General features: G+C 40.0%; 3 protein-coding genes across 4 annotated transcripts; 1 reads left to right on the top strand and 2 right to left on the bottom strand.

Annotated features, from left to right (window-relative positions):
• Window positions 1-474: 474 nt before the first annotated feature.
• LOC310949083 (uncharacterized protein) lies at window positions 475-7,436 on the top strand (the record flags this gene model as incomplete). The annotated part of the gene is made up of 15 exons (XM_083916416.1): window positions 475-565; window positions 652-866; window positions 1,904-1,960; window positions 2,061-2,153; window positions 2,257-2,343; window positions 2,432-2,542; window positions 2,750-2,920; window positions 3,633-3,723; window positions 3,806-3,912; window positions 4,033-4,233; window positions 4,353-4,484; window positions 5,204-5,282; window positions 5,374-5,564; window positions 5,667-5,687; window positions 6,417-7,436. The coding sequence occupies 15 exons, from the start codon at window positions 475-477 to the stop codon at window positions 7,434-7,436; spliced, it is 2,667 nt and encodes an 888-aa protein (XP_083772542.1).
• A 2,618-nt stretch (window positions 7,437-10,054) lies between these two features.
• Window positions 10,055-14,280, bottom strand: calub (calumenin b). Its single transcript, XM_083917054.1, has 7 exons — window positions 14,222-14,280; window positions 13,126-13,372; window positions 12,757-12,950; window positions 12,454-12,620; window positions 12,297-12,357; window positions 11,941-12,140; window positions 10,055-11,311 (listed from the first exon to the last, which is right to left on the bottom strand). Exons 2-7 carry the CDS (start codon window positions 13,344-13,346, stop codon window positions 11,207-11,209), a joined length of 948 nt encoding a protein of 315 aa, XP_083773180.1. The 5' UTR covers window positions 13,347-13,372; window positions 14,222-14,280; the 3' UTR covers window positions 10,055-11,206.
• A 424-nt stretch (window positions 14,281-14,704) lies between these two features.
• Window positions 14,705-23,924, bottom strand: gtf3c6 (general transcription factor IIIC, polypeptide 6, alpha). 2 transcript variants are annotated; one of them, XM_083916314.1, is made up of 7 exons: window positions 23,894-23,924; window positions 17,737-17,770; window positions 16,955-17,035; window positions 16,766-16,829; window positions 15,776-15,820; window positions 15,579-15,686; window positions 14,705-15,453 (listed from the first exon to the last, which is right to left on the bottom strand). In XM_083916314.1, exons 2-7 carry the CDS (start codon window positions 17,758-17,760, stop codon window positions 15,314-15,316), a joined length of 462 nt encoding a protein of 153 aa, XP_083772440.1. In that variant the 5' UTR covers window positions 17,761-17,770; window positions 23,894-23,924; the 3' UTR covers window positions 14,705-15,313. The 2 variants fall into 2 exon arrangements, with proteins under 2 accessions (XP_083772440.1, XP_083772441.1); XM_083916315.1 differs by lacking the exon at window positions 23,894-23,924 and having other exon boundaries at window positions 14,705-15,450; window positions 17,737-17,876.
• Window positions 23,925-25,190: the final 1,266 nt, after the last annotated feature.

The raw sequence follows: 25,190 nt of genomic DNA, 5'->3' as shown, positions 1-25,190 counted from the left end.
TCTGTGTTTGTAGAAAATGCAACCACTAGAAAGCCACGGATACAGGAAGGATATAAGTCAGAGTCTACAAAATGTGTTGTCAGGCCAGAGAAACATAAAGAGAACAAGGACAGTAGGCTACTGTTCTGCTGGTTTGCTCTGTCAGACTGCGGAAAGCCAGGCACAAACCCACTTTAAGGGGATTTGAGGGAATTATAGAACAGAGCAGAGTGTGTGTGTGTGTGTGTGTGTGTGTGTGTGTGTGTGTGTGTGTGTGTGTGTGTGTGTGTGTGTGTGTGTTTGTTCATTAGGAGAGGGTCTTAACCCAATGATGCTTCTTAAGGCATGTTGCCATCATGGCACGGAATGAAGCTAAGTCAAGCCCACTCATTCACACCGTAGAAGGTGAAAGGATGAACGTGTTTGGCTAATCGTGTTTATTTCTCTCTCTTCACTCAGAAAGAACTGGTCCCTGAGGCCTGACTAAGTCCAGGAATGGCCCTCACTGAAGTGAAATGGAGCTGGTTTCAGGAAAAGTCTCTAGTCTGCTCACTGCTGGTCCTCCTGTGTCTGCACACAGCCACAGGTACAGCCACATCACATTTGTTTGTTCAAGAGTGGGCAGAATTTATGGGTTTCTTACACTCTGCGTATGTGTTTGCGTTGACACAGGAACGTCAGGGTGGGATGGATGTTTGGATGGTGCGGATGTATTTGCAACAATCAGAGAAAACAGCAATTCAGGAGAAGTTGTTGCTGAACTCCTGTCTGACACCACAATGGAGGGGGTTCACTGGAGCCTGGATGGAAAGGATTCCGATTGGTTCTTCTTGGATGAAAGAAGCATCCGGCTGAACACATCAGCTGACAAGGTCCTCGACCGAGAGGTAACTGAGTCAGGGTATGCCCTCTTAAACACGGATCTGAGTGTTTCGTATAATCAGGAAGCCATATATGCCTATGACAGAGTAAGACTGCAATGAGGAAGTTGTATCTAACTTTAGAACAAACTATCAGAGATTGAACCATACAGCCTTGTTCTTGGACCGAATACAATCTCTCTCACCGTCATCCTCTTCCCAGCCAGCTGACTTACATCATGGCAGCTTTTAAAGGTTCAACCAGATTAGCTCTCTCTCTCTCTCTCTCTCCCTCTCTCTCTTTCTCTCTCTCTCTCTCTCTCTCTCAATCTACTTTTGTGACTCAATCCACATAGTCTGTATGTAGAATTCACCCTACTAAACACAATGTGTTTAGGAGCATCAATTACCTCAAGAAATGTCATCTTCCCGAGGCACTTAAAATATTGGGATGTGCATTTCGTGCTTTGTAACCATTAAGGAAACTCTCATGTTAAGAACAAGGAATTTATAAAATTGGTTATGTGCCCTATTATTACCTCGCCAAGGATGTCGTGTTTTCGGCTTGGATTTTCTGTTTATCAGCAGGATTACAGATAAACTACTGGCCCGATTTTCCATTAAACTTGATAGAAAGGTATGTTATGGGCCAAAGAAGAACCCATTACATTTTGGAGCAGACCCGAATCACAGCAAATCATTCTTTTCTTTGAGATAGTGCATGGCCTTGGCAGAGGTTTGCAGTCTCTGAGTATCCTTCTAGTTTCTAAACTTTTTGGTGTACGTACATTGGCTCACTTGCAATATTATATTTGTCTACACTTATATGCAAATATAGGTCGATAATGAAATATTTCTATAGCATGCAAATGTGAGTGTACCCAACGAATACAAAATGCTAAGAAGTCTGGTTTTGTTTTTTGAAAATTGCTTGAAAATATTTCCAAACAAAGTTATCCTTTTGGTTATCATTTAGTATTTGTGTTCAAATATTTTAACATATTGAATGAAGGTCTTCCTTGTATCTTTATATCTGTTGTTATCTCTCTCCTCTCACCTCTCAGGCTCAGGGTCCTATCCTAATGGCTGAGTTGTCATGTTATGAGGACGACACACTTCAGGTACACTTTGTCCCCTTCATCTTACCCATAACTCTCCAGTTTTTCGTCACAAATTCAAACCTCTGTGTGTCTTTTTTTTTTTTTTTTGCTGTTGCCATAGAGTGTGTACAGGATCATGGTGGAGATTCTCAATGAGAATGATAATTCCCCTGTGTTCGCAGAAGACACCGTCAGGTCTCTTATTATTAGTGAGGTATGGCACATTCACAAACACATGCATGATGCACACACAAAACATACACGATTAAAGTGCTAAAGTGTTTCTCTGCCTGCCTGTCTATCTGTGTGTTTTTCAGCTTACCCCAGTCAACAATGTGGTGTTTACTGTCCAGGCTACAGATGCAGATAATGACAAGATAATTTACTCCATTGACCAGGCATCAGTGAGCTCTTTTCTTTTACTCTTCACACTCTAAAAAAAGAAGACAAAAACACTGCATCATTGTTAATGTACTTGTGTGTGTTCTGCAGCCTGACGCAGAGTATTTTAAGGTTGATCTCCCCAACAGCGGAGAGGTGATCCTGTCCAAGCCTCTTGACTATGAGACAAAAACACAGCTAACTGTCACCATCCACGCCTCGGTAAGCATTTATCTATTTTTTTTTTTAAAAACTATCATCACATATCATCCTTCCCTGGAAGATAAAGTAAAAATTGGATTCTCTAGTGCTTCTGAGGATTACGATTAAAGATAATGAACCATACTTCATCTCTTGGATCCATTCTCGTCTCCATCAAATTTGCTTGAGCCGTGTAATATTCTTAAAAGGGATCTTAACTTATTTCAGGAAATGAAAACTGCGGAGCACTTCAATACCAGCACCAACATCACCATCACAGTCCTGGATGGAGATGACCAGTACCCACAGTTCCTGCCCTGCAAGCTGCTTTTCCAGGATGAGACCAGTCGCATCTGCACCAGCCCTGTGTACACAGTCAATGTCACAGAGGGGGAAGAGGTCAGACACTAAACACCATTTCAATCTGTTGGAATAATTGTACATAAAGTAATCCCATATTTACTCCAATTATCTTTACATTTAAACTAACATTACTTGGTGTGTGTGTATAGCCAATTCGTGCTGAGTGGATGCAGGTCAAGGAAATCAGATAAGCATGACTGTTGAGGAGTCACCAAAAGGGGGGGTCTGTGAAAACACAGACCCTGCTCAACTGATTAATGACAAGACATGTTTTAAGGCTTCTTTAGAGTTGTAAAGTCATAAAGACTATGAATTTTCCATATGTCTTGAGTTGCAGCTATGTGACCCTCACCTTAAGAATGGTAATTCATTGTAAACATTGTAACCACACCATAAGCCAATAAAATCAAGGGTCCGGCAGAGATTACCTCAGAGCGGTAGGAGACTGTAGCTGAACACATCTCTGTCCGTTCTCCTTGCAAGTAAAATAACTCTTGTCTTTCTCTCTTTTGTTAAGTTTTGGGTGTTTTAGGTTGCTTAAACCTGACACAATCACACACATCACCGGTGTTATACCAGAATGTCCATTAATGATGTCCATATAATATCCACTGACTTGATTATGCCAAACTTTACATAGACACTTCTATAAAGTTAGATGTTAGGGAAACTTGGTTGTGTTTTGAATATCACACATATACAAAAAACAAACATGGAATAGGACAAACAAATGTGTGTCATGTTGCAGGACATTGTGTTGGACTTCTCTCCTGGTCCAATTCATGCAGTGGATGGAGACAGAGGACTCAGCTCTCCACTTAGCTATGCCATTCTCTCAGGTACACACCAGCACAAGTTCATATTTAAAATGCACTGTGCTACATGCTTGTACATCTGGAACTGTGTTTGTGCCCATGCTAGGAGATGATGATGGGCGTTTCCTGATGGACAGAGAAACGGGGGAGGTGAAACTGGTTCAGGGGGTTGCACACAGACTCACAACTCAAGAGCTGCATCTACAGGTCATGGTACGAATCACACACTCAGTGTTCACTGTAGACTTGAAAGACATCCACTTACAACACTTTTTTACTCTCAATATCAATGTCACTGATCTGTTCTGCTTTCTCTCTGTGTCTTGAAACCAGGCATATCAGGACGATGACCCCAGGAAATACTCTGTTGCTACAGTGTTGGTCCGAATTCTGGCTGTGAACCAGTTTCATCCAGAGTTTGACATGGCTGAATATCAAGGCTTTGTAACTGCGGGACAGAGCCCTGCCTCTCTGGTCAATACCTATGGCAGTAAAGCACTGATGTTACGCGTACAAGATCAAGACTTTAACCATGTATGCAGTACACTTTACTCCACACACTTGACATATACACCCACAGTGCAAAAATGCTCAAAGCATTTTGATGATATATTTTGTCACCCATCACCTATTTTCTCTCCACAAATTGACAGGGTTTCAATCCCATGATCCACTTTACCTTCAGTCCTACATCCAATCACACAGACATCTACCAAATCACACAGGAGGGGCTTCTGATTGCCAGGACAAATCTACTCCAACCAAAACAGAAACATGTTCTAAAGGTGAGCCACAGGGAAAAACATTGTGTTATCATTGTTTTTTTTTCTTTGGTTTGATTAAAGAGATCATACCAGTGAAAATATCTATGTTTTAGGCCACCACAAATTTACAAAACATTATATTATGTTTAGCATTATATTTTCTTTTAAATATATATCATAAGTGTTAAGATTGATTTTTTTAATTTGAATGAAAGCCAACTAACAAAGGATATGTTATTTTCACCGTTTCTGTTCACGTGGAATAGGGGGAGTAGGAATACATTTTAAAACTTGTGTTTCGAAAATGATCAGCAGTACTGCAAAGTAGGGCGATAATCAAGACCAACGTAATCGAGTCTAAGTCAAGTCTAAGACCAAGTCCAGCCGAGCCCGAGTCAAGAGTCCAGAGCAAGTTGAATCTTGTTCAACACCATAATAGGCTATAGTGTCCTTCTGACAGTGATTAAGGTGTTAGGAAGGATCTATAAAGAAGATCTGTAAAGTACAAGTTAATTGGCTAAAACATTCAAATTAAGAAGCATGTCCCTAAACTTACCAAAGACAAGACTGAATTGGTATACAATGTTGATGTCCGGCTGCAACAACTAAAATCTTACCTCTACATCTTTCAGTGAAGCCAACATATTGCAAAACCCTGCTGTATTTAATCAAAATCTATCTCAGAATAAATTCATAAATAAGATGGCGATAATGTGATAAAAAGTCCAAATATTTTACAGGTAATGGCTACAGACCAGGAGTCGGGTGATGCCATCTTTGCTACTATAAAGGTAGAGGTGTTATCTGAAGGACAATCAAGTAAGGAAACACTCTTACACACTGGCGTTCACTACTGATGAACCTGCAGACTGAAACAATGTATCTGTATGTCTGTGTGTGTACACTGCAGTTCCTCATAGTCCACTGGGAGATGGCCATCTGATAGGCTGCACTGTGGGTAAAGCGTTTTTTCTGAGCATGGTGTTCATGGCTGTAATTGGATGCATCCTGTCTATGGTGATGTGGCTGAAGAGGAAGCATAAGGGAAAGAGGGACCCACTGCAAAGAGGTTGTGTGGCCCAGGGCAAACACCCTAATGTGGTGAGATCCTTAAGCTCTATGATCCAGATTTATATTTACAAAGATTTGTTGGTCAGTGAATTTGGGTTTCTGAAATGTTCTCTTCTGCATATACTTCCACAGAGCTTACGCTGGTTCCAACTGGTGAGTTATTTATTTACTACTGAAGTTAATAATCATCCTTGTTCTATATTTCTTGTACCTTTCATTAATCAATCTTAGTACTTGTCATAATTTAAATTTCACAATTACTTATTCTAGACTAGTTATCTTATTAGATCTACAACCACACAACTTCATCCACTGATGAAGGCCACAAGATATGGTTGAAAGCTTCAGAAGCAATAGGGCTTTCCCCTCTTAGTGGATTAGTCGACTATGCAGTTGTTTTGGTCTTAATGGGCTAAGATTCCTATAGTCAGTTAGTAATTTTTAATGCTTTTTTTCATGCTGAATGACTTATTTCCAAAAAACTCTTTTAGTGCATTGGCTAATTTTCCATCTTCGATTAAATCAACTGATCGTTTAGCCGACAAAATCATATGAGAGTTAGTCGACCAAATATTTCTTAAAATCAACAACAGCCCAAGTAAGCAACAAGTATATTAGACCTCATTTTGATTTTTTTTCTTTTTCTTATACCAGAATACCTTCAAGCTTTCTTTAGTTTTTACAGAATATGAACATGTGAGGCACCTCAATAGTCTGGAAAGAACTCACTCCCACTCACTAAAGGTTAGGCGGCCTGGTTGTTAGAAGGCCTGGCAATGTCTACACATGTCCCACTAAACATGGTTCATTCACCTCATCTCTGCCATTCAATAGCGGTTTTCTTTTCCAAATGTTGACCTGATGATTGTGGTTGCTCTGCAGGCGAGTCATCGTAGTGGCATGCAGCACACACAGGAGGTATCCTACAACAATGAAGAATATGGAACCTGCAATCCTTCCTTCAGCTGCCCAGACAATCCTGGAGTCTACACCCACAAAGACCTCCCCTCCTGTCGAGGACCTGTTCCACCCAGAACGGCCGCTGCACTCGACACCAGCTTCATCCCAACTGAAACAGTGCACAGCCCTGTGATCTTCAATAATAATGTTTCTACACCAACCAAAAGCTCCTCTAGTTCATCCACCTGTCAACCAGCCGCTGCAGATGTAAGCCCCACACATATGGCTCAAGATGCTGCTCCTCCCGAAGAAAACCCTGGCTCACCAACTGATACAACCCTTGACCCTACTGAGTCCCTATCAAACACCAGTCCAAGCCCTGCAACCCCTGATTCCACTAATAGTCAACCATTCACCTGTCCTGATCCACAAACAACCACCTACGATGACCCTGCTGACCCCGTCACCAGCCCCTCCTCTCAATCCAGTATTCCATGGAGTCATACCCGAATTGCTACAGCAGAAATAGACAAACCATTCGGCAAATCTCGTGTGAAGACACCCCCATACTCACCTTTACTGTCCTCACCCCTCCCCCAACAGACAGGCACACCCTCAACCACCCCAGAGCATGCACCTTTAAAAGCCAAGCTTATACATATAGAGATGTCTCCCCTTAATACACCCCCAGTAACACCAGAGCGAATATCTATGACTCCAAGCACAGAGATAGAACAACCCTCCACCTCAATGGACAAAATAGAGCCATCAGAGCACCCAGGTGGGGCTGCAGACACCGGTAGTCCATCTCAGGACCGGAGGAGCTCGATAAACTCGGGTAACAAGAAGGACAGCCAGGGGGGTGTGGATGATGATGGCTTTCTGGGTGATGAAGATGCAGACAAGAACAGTGGGAATGAAAGTGAGTTGGAGTCAGACGAAGAAGAGCTGCTGAGAGTGATGGCTCGTTGTAATCCCATTTTTATCACATTTAATAAGTGATGACCCTATAAGATTGTGGTAACTGAGAGTGACAGGGCGGACGACAGAGAATGGAGGAGGTAAGGCGAAAATGGATGACACGGACAGTGGACACGTCATCAAGCAAGGATGAAACACTAACACTACAGTGTGGTTCTGCTGTGTTGTGGGTATTAATGAGACAAGGAAGAGGACAGAATACCAAGATATACCTAGCACATGGGTCACATGAAAGAAGACATGTTCACACACCATATATTGTAGCCTATATGTAAACGTCAACATTTAATAACACACAATTATAAGACGTAATGTTCTGTTTTTACCATATAGCTAGTCTAGATGACAGGAATGAGTGCCCTTGAATGCACAATGCAGAGTTAAAAAAGCACTTTTAAATCAAACTTATCAGTATAAATTATAAATAGATTCATCAATGATACAACAGAACATTGCAAGGTGAAGTCGAACAGCCTAAATGAATCAGTAATGAATGACAAAAAAATTGTGAATGTTTACAAATTATAATGAGTGTGTGCATTTGCGTTTGACGCAGGCAGCATTTCTGACTACTGTCATTTATCATTTAAATAGCTGCAGAGCACTACTGTATGTTCATTCTCACATAGTGAACTTCTTTTATTGTAATATTTGTTACACTTTTTTCTCTGACCATGAGTAAAGTTACTGTCTAACTACAACAACGAGCCAAGTGTAATTATTACAGCAACATTATACATTTCACTGGTGTTGTGGGCAGGGGCACTGTGATTGGCCTACTAATCTAGAGGTGTTATTTACATGCTGTACATGCAACCCACCTGTTATGCTAAAAACGGAGGCTTAGCTCTGCAATGAATGCTGTACATGCAACCCACCTGTTATGCTAAAAACAGAGGCTTAGCTCTGCAATGAATGTGACGCTAAAGGTGAGAGGCATAAACTGAGGCAAGGAACAATGGAGCTTTAAGCTAAATGTATAAAGGCTAACATTCTCACAATGCAGTGCACAATGAAAATACTAACAAGTATTATTATTATTGGCAAGTATAATGTTCACCATCTTAGCTTAGCATGTTAGCATGCTAACATAATATTTGCTAATTAGCACTAAACACAGATGAAAATGATGGGAATGTTACTGAATAAGCAAGTATTTAGTCATAAACCAAAGTATTGGACAAATGTAAATTTTGATAAAAGCTGGCGATGAAGCAAGAAGAGGGAAAAGAAGAGAAAGTTGGATATAAATAATATGTTAGCTTATTTCAGAAGCTCTGCTAAAATGATCAAACATCGCCTTTCCCCTCCTGCAGATTAACCAAAGTCTTCGTACATTTAGCTACATACATTATACACACAGAAACGTCTCTGTAATCGTACAAGATTCTTGATAAAAACTGTATCTGTAAAGTATGTAAACTTTCTATAAAAGAAAATGGATTTTTTTCTGATATTTGCTGAAACTCTCCACCACAGATGTATCTGTTGCTCCCTGAATGCTCCTAATGGCATCTGCAAGTTCCCACCAAACCGACCAAAGACGACCTATCAGAGCAGACAAGGATTTAGTGTCAATGATTGAGCCAAAACCAAGTACCGCCCACTGGCCTCGCATTTTCTCATTTTACAGCTAAACAGTACACTATGTTTCTGAAAACTCTTTATCCCAGTAATAGACAATGCAGTAACAGAGACTTGATCCATATCAGCTGCCTAGTTTCACAGTTTGGTCGGTGTTCATGAGCAGTCATTGACAGCCCCGTGAGCTCTGATAAGTTGTTGGTCGTGGTAGGAGCATCTAGGGAGCAGAGTTTCTGTCCTGGTGCTTTCAGGATATAATCACAATTTCAGTAAATATGTGAAAAAAACATTTTTTATATAGTTACCTTCTTCAGCTTTAATAGTATTAGGGAACGGAAATAGTGTTCATATGATAAAACAAATTTGAATTTGCAGCTCAGTTTTGGTGTTGAATAAGGATGAGTTTTGCTCCACTGGACCTCCTAAATGGCCTATTAAAAAGAAAGAGGTGCCAAGCATTCAAGTTCATCAAACCTTAAAAAAAAGAAAAGAAAGAGATGCTGAGTTGTAAATGGGTAAGAAAAACGTACTCCCCCGCACTTTAGTTGCTTGATATGTACAGGATAGCAGTGACATACCTGCAAAATAAAGCATTAATATGTCTTCATCTGTCTTTTGAGTGTCTGTAGATTAAAATAGCTAATATTTGATTTATTATGGGGAGATTATGGGGCAAATGAGTCTCCTGTAACAGATGGCGAGAGGAAAGGCCCTGAAACAATAACAACCCAGAGATCTCTGGGTCAACAGCCTAAAGGAAAGCAGGAAATAGAGAAATTCCTAAAGAAAGCTGGGAAACAGCAATTCTCAACTTCGACATAATACAACATGAGATCATTTTAAAAGTGTGAAGCGTTGTTTTTGTTGAAGGGGACATCCAAGGAAACAATAGTTTGGCTGTCGAAAGTGACTGACACTCTATCTCTTGTAGTAGCAGCTGCCATATGAAGAACATCTTACACTAGTACTTCAAGTCAAAAGAATACAGCAGAGTAAAAGCGCCAAGTTTATTTGTCTTTATTGAGACATTCTTCTCAATCCCAAAAACTGGACCTGATTGTTAGAGCGCTCAGTTTGCAGACCAATAACTTATTTACAGTAAAGTGTGAAATGGTGGTCGCTGCAGTGAGCCTGTAAAAAAACATTATCATATACATTATAGTATACCATAAAAATTCTCAACAGTGGTTATAAATGGTGGTAGTGCTGTTCAAAGCATAACAAACATATTTAGAAGAGGAAAGTGTTTTTTTTCCCACACTGTTTACAAATCAGGGAAAAAAGTGTTTTTTGCTTGGCACACAAAATAGTTAGTTCAGCTGAATCCAACAAACGTAACATTAAAAAAGAGGAAGTCAGTCATAAAGAAAACAAGTGATATATGTACACAGATTCACATACACACACATTATTGAGGTGATGAGAAAGAAGAAAGAAGGCAGCTTCAAAGCATCCATCAGTCAGAAATTCTTGACTCCTTCAACTAACACACGCCCTTATAGGACCCAAATGCTTTAATATGGATGCTTTGGGGACCAGTATAACAGACAATGTGGTCCCACTGAGGACACTGTATTGCACTAGTCCAAATAGTCTGCACCGTCACTGGAATTTAACATGTACTCCTCATTCCAAACACTCTATACTCCAGCATTTAATGCATTATGACCGATAAAGACATGGAAACAAAGTACAAGTGAACCAGTGACTAGAGTTTAAAGTCAATTGCGTGATTAGACAGAAGTGTAGAACAAATACTACTGGCTAGAAATCAGCTTTACTCTTCACAGTCCAGTGCATTGCAAAAATAAATGGTATGATAAACTATTATGTATACTGCAAACTTGTTCTATTAGGCTTTCATAACAAAAACATGGCTATTTCATAAAATAATTCTTTCAAAGAAAAACAAATTGTCATCTAACACTGTTTGTCCTTCACCTGACCTGAAAAAGGGGAAGAGTAGTGTGTGGAAGCAGAGCAAAGGCTGGCAATATATCCCAATCTTACACACAACTGAGTATGAGGACACACTGTTAGTGTGTAATGCAAGTGTGTGTACAATGGGACACATTCAGCAAATGAAATAAATTATTTTCCGTGGCGTTGGATTAGGCGAGCTCATCTTGTTTGAAATGCTCCATCCACTGTCGGAGGAGAAAGGTGGTACACAAGATGAACATACAGTCTTTGGAGGCAGGTGGATGTTAAAACTCATCGTGTCGAGTCAGAGCCTCTCCGAAGTCGGTCGCCTGGCTGCCAACGAACAGGTCGTACTTATCCACGATTTCTGCCTTAGTCAGACGGCCATCCTGATAGAGGGAGAATGACAACACATATGATCAGCCTTGTTTTTATCAACAGTTAACAAGATTTGGAGGTACTTCATGTTGTTATTATGAGTTAGCATAGGTATTTGATGACTTGTATGGTTTGCACTTGCATCACCAGGTGCAGACAATAAATAAGATAGGTTTTCTCATCTTAATTGCACAATAAACATATCCCACAGGGCTGAGATGAAAGCCTGTACAGCTGTAACAAAGCTGTAACAAAGCTTTCATCAAGCTTTGTTACGGCTGTAATTAAATTAGATCCTCCTTTGCAATGTCTTAAACAGACTACCTGACAAACAAAAATGTTTAAAAAAATGCACAAAACTAAAGCGAGATCCCTTTGTTGACATTACACATCTGGGACACAAAACATGAACAAATACTTTGAGTCAGTGTCTATACGCAAACACATTATTTCAATAACAGTTGACTAAATTTAGACTTTGTCAGTGCTTCTTTGTTTCATTGAGCCTTGTCTTTTCATTGCAGTATCAAACAAATCTACCACACAAAGTACTTTGTAGCCCTGCAGTACAATCATTCAAACATTTGAGTGTTAAATATAAGCACATTTAACACGAAATCATAAATTCTACAGAACGTACTTTGTCTGTATCTGACTCATAGACCAGATGCTTGGACTCTGCGTCAGCATGGTCGTAGTCACTGGGCAGGATCCAGTCTCTTGTCTCCTCTTTGTCCATCTTTCCATCTTTGTTTTTGTCTCTGAATTCAGTAAACTGTTCCTTCTCTGTCTTCACCCACTCAGGCTCTGAGGCATCTCCCTCCTGGCTGTACATGTCACCTAGAGCACAAAAAAATGATGTTAATAATTTTGCAATCCTCATTTCATAAGATTCCTCAACCATCTACCAATACTTCAACTTTGTATTCTCTATCATGGATTTCCAACAAAACCGTGCAGTACAAATAGGTAATGCTTATAGGACAATGGGCTCACCTATGTACTCTTCTAAATCTATTAAACCATCTCCATTCTTGTCAATGTCTTCCATAGTTTCCTATAGGAAGAAAAGAGACCACAGGGCGGTGTGAAGGGATGCACAACCATGATAGTGTCATCATTTTACACCTGTCTGTGTGTGTTTGTCACTTACCAGCACTACAATGTCTTTCATGTGGTCGTACTCCTCGGGGTGCAGGAAGGCTGTGAACTCCTCCTTGTTGGCTTTCAAGTCATTGTCTTCGTCGGCCATTTTGAATCTCCTCTCATCGCGATCCATCATTTGCCTGTAGCTGAAGCCATCATCAGGGTCTGGATCATCTGCAAGTCAGAGGTCACAACTCTGTATAGTATGTGCAAGTGTGGCATAGTAAATTTTTGTCACTGTCCATGCAGTACGCAGTAATACTTCAGGGATACACCAAGTATATAAAAAGAAGATTGTCGGCCGCCGTACCAAGAATGTATCCATATGTGGCGTTCTTGTACTCCTCCCAGGACACCACTCCATCCCCATTGAGGTCATGACTCTTCCACTGTCGATCCACATCATCGTAGATCCACCTCTTTTGAGCGTGCTTGATCCACTTCTTCATCTCCTCAATGGTCACATAGCCATCTTTATCCTCATCTATACGTTCAACTAACATGCTGTAAATAAATGAAAGAAATGAGGAAAACACTCAGCTTGTTCTCTCCTGCTGTGTCACCTCAGATGAACTTTACTGCTCCTTAAGGTGAAACTAGGTCATTACCGCAGTGACGTCATATATTACCAGTATTTCAAGAACAGATTGGTACAACCTCCCCCGATGTGTACTCTTACCCAAGCCTCTCCTTGCTCTCCTCCGGTGTGAGCTGATCAAAGGTCTTGGCCTCCTCCTGTCCCAGAAAGGCTTCATGGTCATAGTCAAAGTTATCCATATCATCGTGATCTCGGTTGCTGAGGGGCTCATCGTGGTGAACACGGTCCTTCTTCTCTGTGGGTTTGCTAGTTGCGTAAACCACACAGAGGGCAAAGCACATAACAAGAGGTCGCAGCTCCATCCTGCGTATGTGTGTGTAAACGTTGTCTGAAAAAGATGTAAAAAAGAAGAAACCAAAAAGCTGTGGTTATTGGTCGGGGCATTCTGGTAAAAACAAACAACAACAACAACAACAACAACAACAACTTTGTTTTACATGCCTTTCTCCTGCGCTTTCCTGTAAGTACTGAACACAGCTTTTAACTTGGTGCTACTTAACTCTGCACATGCCAGTTTATAAGTGTATGACTCAGTGCAAGCAAATACTCCGACTATGAGAGGCTAATCTGTTCCAGCTGACGCAATCCTTTGTTAGATCCACTTCTGGGATGTTGTAGAAATTGACATCATATATAATGTATTGCCACCAGCTCAGCAATTCTCAAAATATTACCATTATTACTCATACACAACAATTTATGAATGACTTAATTGACACAATTTGAAATCCATCATTGCCTAACATAGCTCAATCTAATGATGTCTAATACAAGCTCTTCATAAAAAGGTAGAATATTATTATGTTTAAGCTGTTTTAGAAAGATGTTATCTCACAAAAAAATTCAGGAATCGCCTGATAGCAAACCAAGTCTTTATAAAGAGACTGTTGCGTTATTTTCATGGTAATAGCAGGAAATCCAATACCATAGTAGCAGCAATTTGTGACCGTTATTCCCTTAGTTACCGTTACTATCCAAAATCAAACGTTAGGGAGTAACATTACACTGGCTAACCTAGCGTACCGTTAGATTTACCTGCCATTTTACTCGTCCAGTGACGGTGTAAAAACAACTATGTAATGTCCGTATTCCGTCTTTCTGAACACCAACTATAAGAGGGACACATTTCAGTGTTTTATTTCTTTTATTTTAAAACCAGTTTATCAAGAAAACTCACCGGTGTCTTCAGGGAAGTTCGTCGATGCCGTTTAACACCCTCCTCCCGGAAACACACCCATACACTTCCTGTGCAAAAAACGCCAGCCGACCAATCAGGTGGCGAGAAGGCGAGTGCGATGTCGCGCGCCCATTGGTCCACTTTAAGGAAAGCATCGGTGATTGGATTGGCCGAGAACCGCCACGTCCTCAAAGTCAACAAAACTTCGTTCATTCATAAAAACAATCTCCAGCGTAGGGGGCAGGTAAGCGCCACAATAGCAGCCATAAACTGGCACCTTTTGGCTAAATATTCAATTGAACTTAAAGCAAATACCATAAACTGCAGTAGAAATTGTATGTTATTAATTGATATAATTGTTAAAAACTATAACAAAGAGGGATTTAGCCTGAATGACAAACTTTTGTAACCAAATGTCAAATCCACAATCACATATTCTGTTAAAAAAACATCAATAACAAAAGCAATAAAACAAAAACAACCTTCAAAAAATAAAAAGCCTTTATTTCTATTGGATTTAACACCGTAAATCATAGTCAAAGTAGAGCTGAAACAAATCAGAATTAAGTACTGTTCTAACATCTTTGAATGCACAAATGACATTGTCTACTATAACCTTGGAGTTCAGGCAGATGTCTTTCGCTCTGCTGGTTAAACAGCATTATGATTCATCATGATCAGTGGAAACAAAAATGGATGATATCAGAGAAGCACAATGACGGGACTTCCTGCTGCCAGCGAGTTCTACGGCCACATTTCTGTGACTGCCCTTCCCAAGAAAAGAAAAAGAAAGAAATGGATTTACAGGATGATTTGTAAAAGCTTTTTTCCCTTTAGGTATACTTTATCCAATGGTGTGTTGTGCAAACAAATATTAAATCTGCTTTTTTTGAGGTTTATGAGGCATTTTGTGTTTCTGGAAAAGGATTGTGACACAAAACTGACAGTAATACTTATTATTGCTGAACGGTAACAAATCCAGCTGTCTCTGAATTGTCTGTTTTAGATACATAGTTCCTCACAGCCTGCCAGCCAATGCTGGTGTCTCTACACTTGTACAGGGAGGTCATAATATAGCAAAGCCTCCATATCTCAGCCCACTGCTGAGTCTTCCAAGTCTATACAGTCTTCAATGTCTTCGATCTCTCCCTGTTGGTTTGCAGTCTCATCTTGATTGGACTGATTTTGTTGGTTGGTTGAGTCCATCTGTTTACCACTATCACCCGTTCCTGCTGGGACAACACAAAAAGCCATATTCAAGTTTTTAACAATGTTATGCAAGGTGTATTCTTTGTAAAACGGTATAATATTATAAAAATATATGTCACAAAATACAAGTTATATTGTTATGTCTGACCTATGGTGGTTTCACCCTCTTTCTTCTCAACAAGGAAGACACGTTGCATCATCAGTTTCTTCTTGGTATGGCACATGTACTTGAGCTCTGGAACACTGTTTCCTTTTCCTGCAGACAACATGGACGATAAGTGAAAGGAAGAAAGAAAAAAAACTGAAACACAACAACAAACACTGAGAATATATGGAGAGCTTTACCTTTATGTGGTCCCTCCTCGAACAGCACACAGGTTCCCAAAGCATCTTTGAAGAGCGTAGGATAGAAAGTAAAAGTTCTGTTTAACATTTCTCTTTTATGATAAAATATATTATAGAGATTATTGGAATTTATCAGGCATTGTTCATGTGCGCCTGCCTGTCAAACATGTTGGATAAAAATGTCAACAAAAGCTTATTTGGGATGTTTCCAGTCCGACATATGTCTTTGCATCCTGCAGCCTGCTACTGTTGTCACTGTCACAGCCACAGGAGGATGCAGAAGTCGAAGCTCTTGCACAAGCATGTACCTGGCACTGCCGATCAAGGGCAGGCAGTGAAATTTGGGTGCAATGATACAATGAACGGCTCTCAAGTACGACTTGGTACACTTTGTTCTTACCGTGCGAACGTCACATCACTATTTAATGCTGGAAATATAGTGAGCACCTACTGATGCATCATGCTTGCTAAAATGTGCCTCTTTCCTTACACGTGGTTGCAAAACAAGATATTGGTAATGCTCTTTAATATGATGATCAGACTTATAAGGGTAGGGTTTGGGCCATTTGTGTTATTACTGATAACACAATAGTCAGTCGATGGCGATGGGGACAGTGTTCAAGTTAGAAAATGACTTTTTGGAGGTGAAGAGACCAACCAAGTCCAACATGTCATGTTGCTTTAAGAATAGGGAAAAGGAGGAGAGTGCAATGTATTTCAACTGCACCATGGCTAAGAAGATGATCTATTTGGACAAAAAAAAATTTCATTTATATGTAGCACTCTATAGTTTGGCTTATTTGAAGTCAACGCACTTACTTATTACCAGCTCTTTTGGTTTGTACCCTAACTGTTGAATGCACTTATTGGAAGTCGCTTTGGACAAACGTATCAGCTACATGAAATGTAATGAAAGTAATTTTAAAAGCAGGCACTAGTCAGTTGGGTTAGTGTATGCTTTTTCTTTGGACTTTTGAGGTGCGTTCTTACCTTCATATTCCCCAGCAAACACATATTGCCCAACCTGAATCATAGGCTTCTCACTGTCAATATCCTGGAACACATGGACAAAACTTCAGTGACTGCTACAGGGTGAGACCTACAGTTATACCGATGTCATGCATGGTGAACAGGCATCTTCTCTTTCTTTACCACAAATTATTAAAATCTTATCCTCACCAGTATCTTGCATGTTCCCCGACACTTAGACAGGAAGTCATTGCTGATGATACCAGAGAGCTCCACCACAACAATCTGCTCCTAAACACGCAAAAAGACAAAAAAGAGGGACTTTTCAAATGATAAAAATGTACACAAAGACTGCACTCCCTACAAATGAAGATGATTTTTTTCAACAGTCAAAATAGCATAGAGGAGAAAAAAATTAAATAAAGTAATAACAATACAGTTAACTATTTATTGCCATGGGTATGTACGTTACACAACCTTTTTGCTCAATATTAAAAAAAACAAAAAATTGAAAAGACTTCTCATAGTTTGAGGAATACTATGGACGACGTTGCCAGATGATTTAAGTTGGTTATTTATTGTTATGAACTGAAATTGTAAACTCTATATGTATGTTCACATTGTAAAACTACTCCATGTACTGCCATTTATATTTATATTCGAAAAGGGGTGATTGATGAAAAGTTATTTAACCCCACCCCTTTACCATAATTAGTAATAACCTATTTAATTATTTATAGTATACTTAATATATAATAAAATAGTCAATAGAATCAACATTAATACTCTCTACAACCCAAACCCACAGTTTGTACTCGAAACTCGCACTTGGAAGGTTAAAGTTAACACAATAACTAATGTTAAAAGTGAAACAAGTCTAGGACCATGGCTGTATAAGATCAGTACAGGACCACCCAGGCTAAGCTAACTAACATGCTACATGAAGCTTATGTTGGTAACGTAAACACGAGTACGCTGATAGTATTTCGTACCTCCTCTTCCCATTCATCTTCCATGTCGAAAGTCCTGGAATAAGAGAGGAATTATATCAATTAATGTAAGCACTCTTTTCGTGTGGTTCTATCTACCGCAATCTCCCATCCATATTTTTACTGAATACTGTTTCGACAACTTCCGCGAATGTACGGTGCCCGAGAAGCCCCATGTGGGTATTTTTTGTTCCTGCCTGGAACAGCCTGTTTTAAGTTACAGGCCCCGAACAACGAGGGGCGCTGTTGCTCGGTTTTTTTGTGGCATGTTTTGTTGCAAAGCCATTTAATATGAACTGGAAATGGAATGAATAACAATGAATCCCCCCCCCCCCCCCCATCCCACCCATCTATCTATCTATCTAGCCTATCTGTTCATTCTACTCATGGTTGATTATGATTGGATCTAAATATTGGCTACCTGTAGGCACACTCATCCACACCTAACATTAATGTTATTAATGTTCTCCTGCAGGAGGCCATAGCAGAGGTGATGAGATGAGAAGAGATGAAATGAGACGATACACTTTATTGATCCCTAAGGAGAAATGAATCTGTCAAAAGGCAGAGGCAACAAAAACGAAAACAAGCACACACATCAAACATATCCACAATGAAAAAAGAAACAGAAGGCGCACAGAAGAAGCACGGCTGAATCATAATCAGGGCACAATAAGGGAAAAAATATGAAGCACAAAACCAAACGATTTAGTTTGGTAATACGGACATATAAGTTGGGGCACCCGAGTGTTTCAGGTTTGTTTTGCCATATTGTAATGATTTTCCAGGATCATTTGTTTTGCCAGTTATTGTGCAGAAGTAGATATGAAGGAAGGTCAGTGCCTAAACAAACCTATTCCTGATACACACACCTAAAGGCAAATATATCAAAGTCTGTATTTACAAATGTATTTATATCATGATGGAAGTAAGTAAAATGTAAAATAATTAAAAATGTAATCTACATTTAATCTAATTTATGATCTAATGATGTTCTGTGATTCGTCAACATGGTTTTATCAGTTTTATTAACGGTTGGGGAATTCTCCAGTATGTAATTTGTTTACGCCGCTTAATCTAGGCAAACAACATCTTTTTTAAATCAACAAAATGTTGTATTGCGGTGTCTGGTGAATATGGTAAAACACCAGGAACATCTTCACCAGAAGAATATTGAAAACAATGTGAGGTGAAATGTTTAAATTATCACTAAGTGTCTTGATTTATTTTTTATATTTCAAAGTGATTTGACTGGACATAACGTAGGCTATATTGTTCTGTTAAGGTATAATATGTATACCTGATATAAAACATTTGATGTATTTGAAATAAAATATGCAATTAATAGTCCTGATTAAAAATGGTATATATCGATCCTTACAGAACATTTCTCTTTCAGTTTGCTACTCTACAGGGGTCAGAGATCAGGGTCAGCTGAGGGGCAGCACCCCTGGAGCTGGTTTGGATTCATCATCTCGCTCAGTCAGGACTTGAAGTGGGGACATTTTTTTCTCACCGAGCACTCCACTTGAAGGACCATCCTACTGGCCAATTATGAAAAACAGGACAGTTGTGAAAAATGGAAGATGTAGTAAATACGTGAAGTGTATTGCGCTATTCTACTGGATAAACTGTAAAGTACGTTCATGACTTTGTATATTATTCAGTAGATGTTCTTGGCAATTTTTTGTATTGTGTTTGAGAGGGAGCCATGAATCCTCTTTCACGGACGGCACATTTAATAGACTGATGGAGTAAACTGCAATGATACTGAACCTTTTTAACTCGTGGTATGACAAAGACAGGAAATTGGTGCCGGGACAGTCACAGTTTTGTTCTCAGATTTAGAAAATATGTCTGAACATGTATGAAAAGATATCTTAATGCTCCGGGTTTTTCAGATATCTGCATTTCTTGTAATGAATTTGACTGAATGACTGTTTGCTCAAAAAGAGCAGAGTGTAAAAACGTTTCCTCCACCCACCCACTATATTCATTTACTTTGGAAAAAATGACTACTGTCGTAAGGATATGGGAAAGGAAAATAGCGCAATATTTAATCCATTAATATTTTTACTATTACATCCTTTTTACAAGGCCCATCCAGGTGCTGTAGAGCAAGGTACGCAATGGTCGTGGAGTCGCTCCGAGGCTGACAGTATTTGTAAATACCTGTATAAATGTAAAGCAGGTTGATGCTGAATAAGCATCCCCCTTGGAGAGCAAAAAAAAATATTTTGAATCAGAATCAGGCAAACCAAATTAAAGGGGGTGCAAATCCCCCCAAGTGTCTTCTCCCTCCCCATTTCTGGCCTATCATCTATCTCTGGACCATGGTGGGGTTGTCATGTCGACCAGTCCACAAGTTACTATGACAACGGTTCAAGGGGAAGCACTTGCAAGGGAGGTTATTGCCTCCTTGGGGATGTAGGAAGAACAGGGAGAATGTGAGCAGAGACAAAGATAGAGGGACTTGTACACACACACCTAAAAAGCTTAAATAAAGGGAGAAGTCAAGCTGGAGTGTGTTAGCTGAAGTGTGTTTGTGTGTGTATGGCTTACTATAAAGGCCAGTTTACATTCAGAATCACACAGAAGTGGACACAGTGTGTAAATCAGAGTTGCCCCATTGAAGCTTTAGATGCAGTCTACAAAGTTTTCTCCCTCCCGGACGAGGGCTCTCCTGTACTTGATGTATTACACTTCCTTCTCAGTGCCATACCCTGGGGCAGAAAGGGGTGGGGGCAAGGGAGGGAGTGACATTAAGGACCCTCCAAGGTGTCAGATGGGTCCCCAGCTTCCCCCACATTTTGTCATATAAATGTCATAAAGACAAGTTTGGAGTTGGGGAGCTTTTGGCTCTCTTTCTGCCTGGGGGGTATCATGGTGGTTAATTGCCCCATTAGCACTGACAGGGTAAATTGGTGGAAGGGCTAACTATATATTACAGCGAAAACAACAACCCCTGGCATACACCTGAGGGCATGGTGCCTTTTACAGTACGGCCTGCATGTTTTAGTGTGTATGCAAAGGAGTGAGTGTGTGTGTGTGTGTGTGTGTGTGTGTGTGTTTGTGTGTGTGTGTGTGTGTGTGTGTGTGTGTGTGTGTGTGTGTGTGTGTGTGTGTGTGTGTGTGTGTGTGTGTGTGTGTGTGTGTGTGTGTGTGCGTGTGTGTGAATTGTTAATGTACATTCACATGAGAGCTTTAATATGTGTAAAATATTAGAATACCTTATTAATCCTACGGAAATGAACTTGCAGTGCCAGTTAGGGAGAGCGTCTCCGCTGATATCTGTGCTGGACTTTCTCAAGGCTTATATTCAAACCGATCAGGAGAATTTATTCTCCTCTATTCTGTTCTGTAAAACACGACTTTAGAGAGGACTGTGTATTTCTGTATATATTAAATGTAAACCACAAACATACAGCCAGTTTCTTTGTTTAAATGGGGCCATAAAAACGCAATTGCAAATACCAATGGCAATTTATATCAGAAACCGACGATGCAAATAATATGAAGTATCATTTGAAAGCATTTCATTATTGCGTCACAGCAGTATAGTGTTCGCTTTAATATCATTATGATGAAATCCAAATAGGCTACAGAACTGGTTTCAAATCAAAGCATATTTACCACATATTTTGTCAATATTGCCCCTGACATCGTATCAGTGTTTATCCTTTTACAAATGTGAAATGTCATAAATGCACTGGTATTGAAAAGTCTGCACATGCATTTTAGGATACATACATTGACATCATATACATATTGCTTTAGCTTCGATTAACATTTTTTTTTTTTACATTTTTCTTTCTATTCAAGGTTAATTGTTGTCTCTATGTCACACACACACACACACACACACACACACACCAGACACACACACACACACACACACACACACACACACACACACACACACACACACACACACACACACACACACACACACCTTGGACCAACAATAAAATTATATCACCCTTTACTGCCATGGTGTTTTGCTCATAAAATGACATCAAATTGTCACTGATCCTGCAGCCTTAACAACAACAGAAAAAAATATCCATGTAAGCATAAAGAGAACAGAACAGTCACTGATTTATGTTTGTGATAACCTGCAATCTTCGCTTGGTATGTGGCAGACGATCACTTTAAACGTTTTCAAATCGTAAAATAATTATTGGATGTTCTACAAACGTAGGCCAAATCATTTGGCACTTAACTAAATTGACCAATGCATCAGTTACTTACATATTAATAGTTGAGGAAATGCAAGAAAATAATCAGAGCAAACCAAGACAGAGCAAAATCAAAATGTCAGTGCTCTCCTCAAAACCAACACAACGAAATATCATTAATATTCATATTCTAGTCCGATATGGCCTTATGGTGTGGTTGTTTCGCGCAACAGTGAGCTGATAATGCTATAGCCTTTTTTATATTCTGCAGTTATACTATAAATATCCCCCTACTTTTTTTTCCACATGGACATTTCTAAATGTATATTTATACAATTCTTAAACAAGGACAGGGTGGATTTTGGCAATCAAAGGATAATAAAGTAAAAAAGATACTATTTGATCTGACAAATAAATGCAGTTTCCACCTTCTAAAATATGGACGATCGACAGATTGCACATCCAGCGTGAAATTCACAATAGTATTATCATAACAATAGCCCCGAGTGGCGAGGATGGGACGGCCAGAGCAGAAAAAAAAACCCAAAGGTCTTCTGTGATGACAAACACACAAGTGGACACATCAATTTAGTCTTAAACAGGTTTTTGTTTTCCAAATTGAGAAAATGAACCAGAAAACCAAAGCCCCGAAACCCAGACCCGCAGCCTCAGTCCAAAAACAATCAAGAGGGTCTCATCTCATATTCAAGCACATTAAGGCGAGACGTGTTTGCCTTTTGTTTTAAGCATTCTTTTTTTTAAATCTCTTTGTTTGACGTGGATGTGTCTGACAAAAACCTCCGTACGTGCTACAACTTTCCCAAAGCATCTGGGATACCCTGCCACACAGGAATGTCACTATTTCATGAAAATAATGCGATTTAAATCTGGTACAAAATGCATGCATTTGAGTGTATAAGGATCCGCTTTAGCCCTAACAATAGGCCATATCAATATACTATTGGTAAAATAATCCTCTGGGGCCTTGCAATGTGCTTGTGGTTCTCAATACTGAATCACGGTGATCGTGTCGCATTTTGTGGCAGATTTTCCGGCATCATAATAATCATTTTTTAAGGAAATCTGGTCTGTTTTTTTATGAATATTGACGTTATTTATTTATTTATTATTGTACTTCGTGGTGTTTATTTTATCACGTCTTTTTAGTGCAACTCGAGATTTTTCTGCGATATTGTTTTCTCTAAACGTTTTGAGATCAGATGGGACTTTTCTTAAAATGTAAAATGTATTGATGTCATTTACCCGGGGGCAATATTATATTTGAAAAAAAAAAAAAAAAAGATCTTCGTTCAGTTATTTCTCGTACTTTCATATTTTCTTCCCCTTGTCCTTTCTATGTGTCCCCTGTAGCCTCTCCCCCTCCATCCTCTCTCTCTCTCTCTCTCTCTCTCTCTCTCTCTCGCGGAATCCTATTGATCCAAACGGGCTAATTAGCGGTGTCTGCGCAATTACGCACATGCGCACTGGGCGTAATCTCAGCCATTTTTTGAAGGAAACTAATTAGCAGGAATAAAGAGCCAAGTGTTTTTCCCCCATAGTGATCAGAACTCATTCTACCTCTGGAGCTCGCACAAACCCCTCCGTCCCCCCATCTTCTGTTTACTACAGCCTATATGTAGCTTTAATTACACTGTTGTTTGGTAACAACTTGGACCCCGCTGCTCTCTCTCCCTCTCCCCATTTTTTCCTCCTGGCTCCGTACAAACGCAGAGGATCATTCATAAGGAATGAGTGGACTCTCTATACGATTGTTTTCTGGACTACTACACATTCAGCGTACGGAGCTTTGTACCAGAGCCGCTGCAGAAATGTAAGTCTGCCATTTGTTTACGGTATTAAAGGGACGGGAGGAAGCAACCCGGCGGAGGGGAGGAAGCGAGGGAAGGGGTGTTTTGGTTAGTGCAGCCTGTAAAAATAGCACAAATCGGGCTTTTTGTTGATCTGCTTGTACATTGAGTCACCTGTTACTGGATACTGGACGCGATCACTCTGGGTTTCGCTGAATCGGAGAGTGGTACGGTGCGGTCCACTGTAAACAAAGGCTGAAGTAATCTAGTGTGGGTCATTGGCTTGACAACACAAACAGAAACGGGGAGTGAACTTCAAGTACCTGCCCGTCCGGTTCTCTCCCAACAGTCCAGTTGGTACCCCGTGGTACCCAGAATAATGCTAAATACAGTTCAGTGCTTTTACCTTGAGCCTGGTGTAGGCTGTACGCGGGGTCCTCACTCAAAGCAGTTGGGTTCAAAACAGTATTTGTCCACGTCCAACTGTATTCGTCCAGGTCTCAACAAAACAAACAAAATTCATTTTTGTATAGCCACACAACTCTTCTCTGTGTCTTTCTGTCTACCACTCACACCTCTGTCTCCTTTCTTTCTATTCTTAACACACACACACACACACACACACACACACACACACGCACACACACACACACAGACACACACACACACACACACACACACCTCAAAATAATGATTAAGGGGACACACTTTTTTTTAACGTTTTGACATAATTTAATGTTGCAAAATCTGTAGTAGCCTATTCATAATAAAACAGATGCCATGTGCATTTACATTTGCTTTAATTAAATGTAACCTTTCAGGTGTTTTATGTGTGTGCTTAAAAACTGACTATCAGAATCCGTTTGCAGTGCACAACAGGATTTATCCACATTAACACACACATAGATGTACACACACGTTGTTAAATGATGGTTTCCCGCACTTGTGATCGATAGAGAGCCAGGAATGTTTGTATAAATAGTTACATTGCCGATAGACCCAGGTTATTGATTGCAGTGTAAATGAAAATCTTTATCAGATTAGAGACTGTTCTCAGCTGCTGGCAGGCAGGCAGGCTCTGCCCCTCAGCACTATCCAGCAAGACAGTGGACAGCTGCAGTGGGCAAGGGTCTGTGGCCTGTGACATAAACACAGTACATTAAAGCACTATCAGAGTGCCGATATGAGCCATATATCTTTAAGGTGCAGAGAGGAGCGAGAGGCTGGCTGCAGGAGAGAGGGAGAGAGAGGGTGTTTAAGCAGCAGCAGGAGGAGGGGGTTGGTTGGTTGAAGGAGAAGGTGAAAGGGTACATTAAGGTCTCTCCTTGATTAAAAAAAAAGGTCAGTAATGAGATTGCGGGACACAGAGTATGAGAGATGTATCTGTCTCATCTGGCATCCATCTGTCAGTTAGAAAGAGGAGAGAGATGCATGATTATGCTGGTGAGTCAGATTATTTGTGGAACCTCAT

The sequence above is a fragment of the Echiichthys vipera genome (genome assembly GCF_963691815.1).
Source record: "Echiichthys vipera genome assembly, chromosome: 7".
NCBI classification, from domain to species: Eukaryota; Metazoa; Chordata; class Actinopteri; order Perciformes; family Trachinidae; genus Echiichthys; species Echiichthys vipera.
This window is presented reverse-complemented; position numbering and strand designations above follow the sequence as displayed.